This window comes from Rhea americana, unplaced genomic scaffold (genome assembly GCF_003343005.1).
Source record: "Rhea americana isolate MKP2758 unplaced genomic scaffold, rheAme1 scaffold_295, whole genome shotgun sequence".
Classification (NCBI taxonomy): domain Eukaryota; kingdom Metazoa; phylum Chordata; class Aves; order Rheiformes; family Rheidae; genus Rhea; species Rhea americana.
Window position 1 is genome coordinate 609,743 of NW_028186418.1, and position 1,761 is coordinate 611,503.

Sequence of the window (1,761 nt, forward strand, 5' to 3'; positions counted from 1 at the left end):
CGGCGGGCGGAAGCGGCGGGCGGCGGCTTCCGGCGGGCGCCATGTCGGAGCGACGGCGGCTGCTGCGGCTGCTCGGCCTCCATGGCTACCGGCAAAACGAGCGCCGCTTCCGCGAGCGCACCGGGGCGCTGCGCAAGGCGCTGCGCGGCCGCGTCGAGCTGGTGGCGCTGAGCGCGCCGCACCCCGTGCCCGGCGGCGACGGCGACAGCGACGACGACCCCCGCGGCTGGTGGTTCTCCGGACCCGGCACTTTCGAGGCGCAGGAGGAGGCGGCGGCGCCGGCGGGGCTGGAGGAGTCGCTGGCGGCCGTGGCGGCGGCGCTGGCAGAGCGCGGGCCCTTCGACGGGCTGCTGGGCTTCAGCCAGGGCGCGGCACTGGCCGCCATGGTGTGCGCGCTGCAGGCCCGCGGCGACCCCCGCTTCCCYGTCGCCTTCGCCGTCCTGGTGGCTGGTTTCGCCAGCTGCGCCCCGGCCCACAGCCACTTCTACCAGCAGCCCATTGCCCTGCCCACGCTGCACGTCGTGGGCGATGCCGATGCCGTCATCACCCCCCGCCTCAGCTACGAGCTCGCCCGGCATTTCGTGGAGCCTGTTGTCCTCACRCACCCCGGCGGGCACTTTGTCCCGGCTGCGGCGCCGCAGAAGAAGGCCTACCTGGACTTCCTGGACCGCTTCTGCCCTGCACAAGGACAGGCGGACCTGCCGCAGGCTAGTGCCGTTTGTTAATGGTATCTGTAATAAACGAGGCTCCGGTGAGCTGTGCGCAGCCTGCTGTCTGGGTTGAAAGCTCCCTCTGCTCCTTTGCCATCCAGAGTGGCCAAAGAAAGGGCCTTGTGATCTTGCTCTGCGCCTTTGCAGTGAAAACGCAGCACCAGGCGTACTCTCTTCTTTTTTTATTTCCTTTCCTCCCCCTCCCCAGCTTTGTTCTCTAGATAATTACGCAAGTGTGAGTATGAGGAGTTCGAGGACAAAAAGGTGACACAGCTCGGCTTGTAGGCTTTTGGAAACTTGTGTAGCTGTTGAAAGGTAGGGCCCCACAACTTGGCCAAAGGAAGTGGCTGTGCGCTTTGGCTGTGGAGTGCACAGCTCTTCCAGCTTTTTTATCCCCAAGTTTTTTTATATACATTATATATGTGTGCATGTGTATATATATGTATATATAGTCCCTGTGAAAACTATTAAGCCAACCTTGCAGCTGGGCTAAGTTTAGATTTTTATTCTCCTCTCGCAGTGCCAGAGCTGCTTTTTGTTTCCTTTCAGGAATAAAATCTTTGTACTAGTTTAGCTCACAGAAATTGAGAGATTTCTTCTCTTGTATATTCCTCTATGTGAAGTGTTTTCATGAACAAGAAGACTTGAAAAGAACTGAACTCCCACTCCTCTCTGGTTTCAATATTTTCCTGAAGCRCGTAGAAGTCTTGGTTATTATTGTTACTATAATGGTTGAGTTTCTGCTTGGTAACTGTACTGCTTCAAGACTAAGCTAGTCCGGTCTCTCCTGAGTCTGTAGCCTGGAGCTGTTTTAATGGTATCATGTTAAGGGCCCTGCTCAAAGGGGATTTTCGCTAATGACCCTTTTCCTTAGCAGTACAATGCAATGTAGTTGATAAAAGAAATTTCACAGAACATCATAGGTTAATCCCCCTCTCCCATGTTGCCAGGTGCAGGGTGTACCCTTGCTGTACAGCCCTTTCGGCTTGGAGAAAGGTACAGTGCATCTTCGGGACACTGTGTGCTCCTCGGCGCTGCAAGGAGGAGAGCA

At 56.9% G+C, this 1,761-nt stretch overlaps 1 protein-coding gene across 1 annotated transcript; it reads left to right on the forward strand.

The window, feature by feature from the left end:
• Positions 1 to 6: 6 nt before the first annotated feature.
• OVCA2 (OVCA2 serine hydrolase domain containing) lies at positions 7 to 755 on the forward strand. The gene has a single exon (XM_085309292.1). The coding sequence runs from the start codon at positions 42 to 44 to the stop codon at positions 723 to 725; it is 684 nt and encodes a 227-aa protein (XP_085165418.1). The 5' UTR covers positions 7 to 41; the 3' UTR covers positions 726 to 755.
• The last annotated feature ends 1,006 nt before the right edge of the window (positions 756 to 1,761 follow it).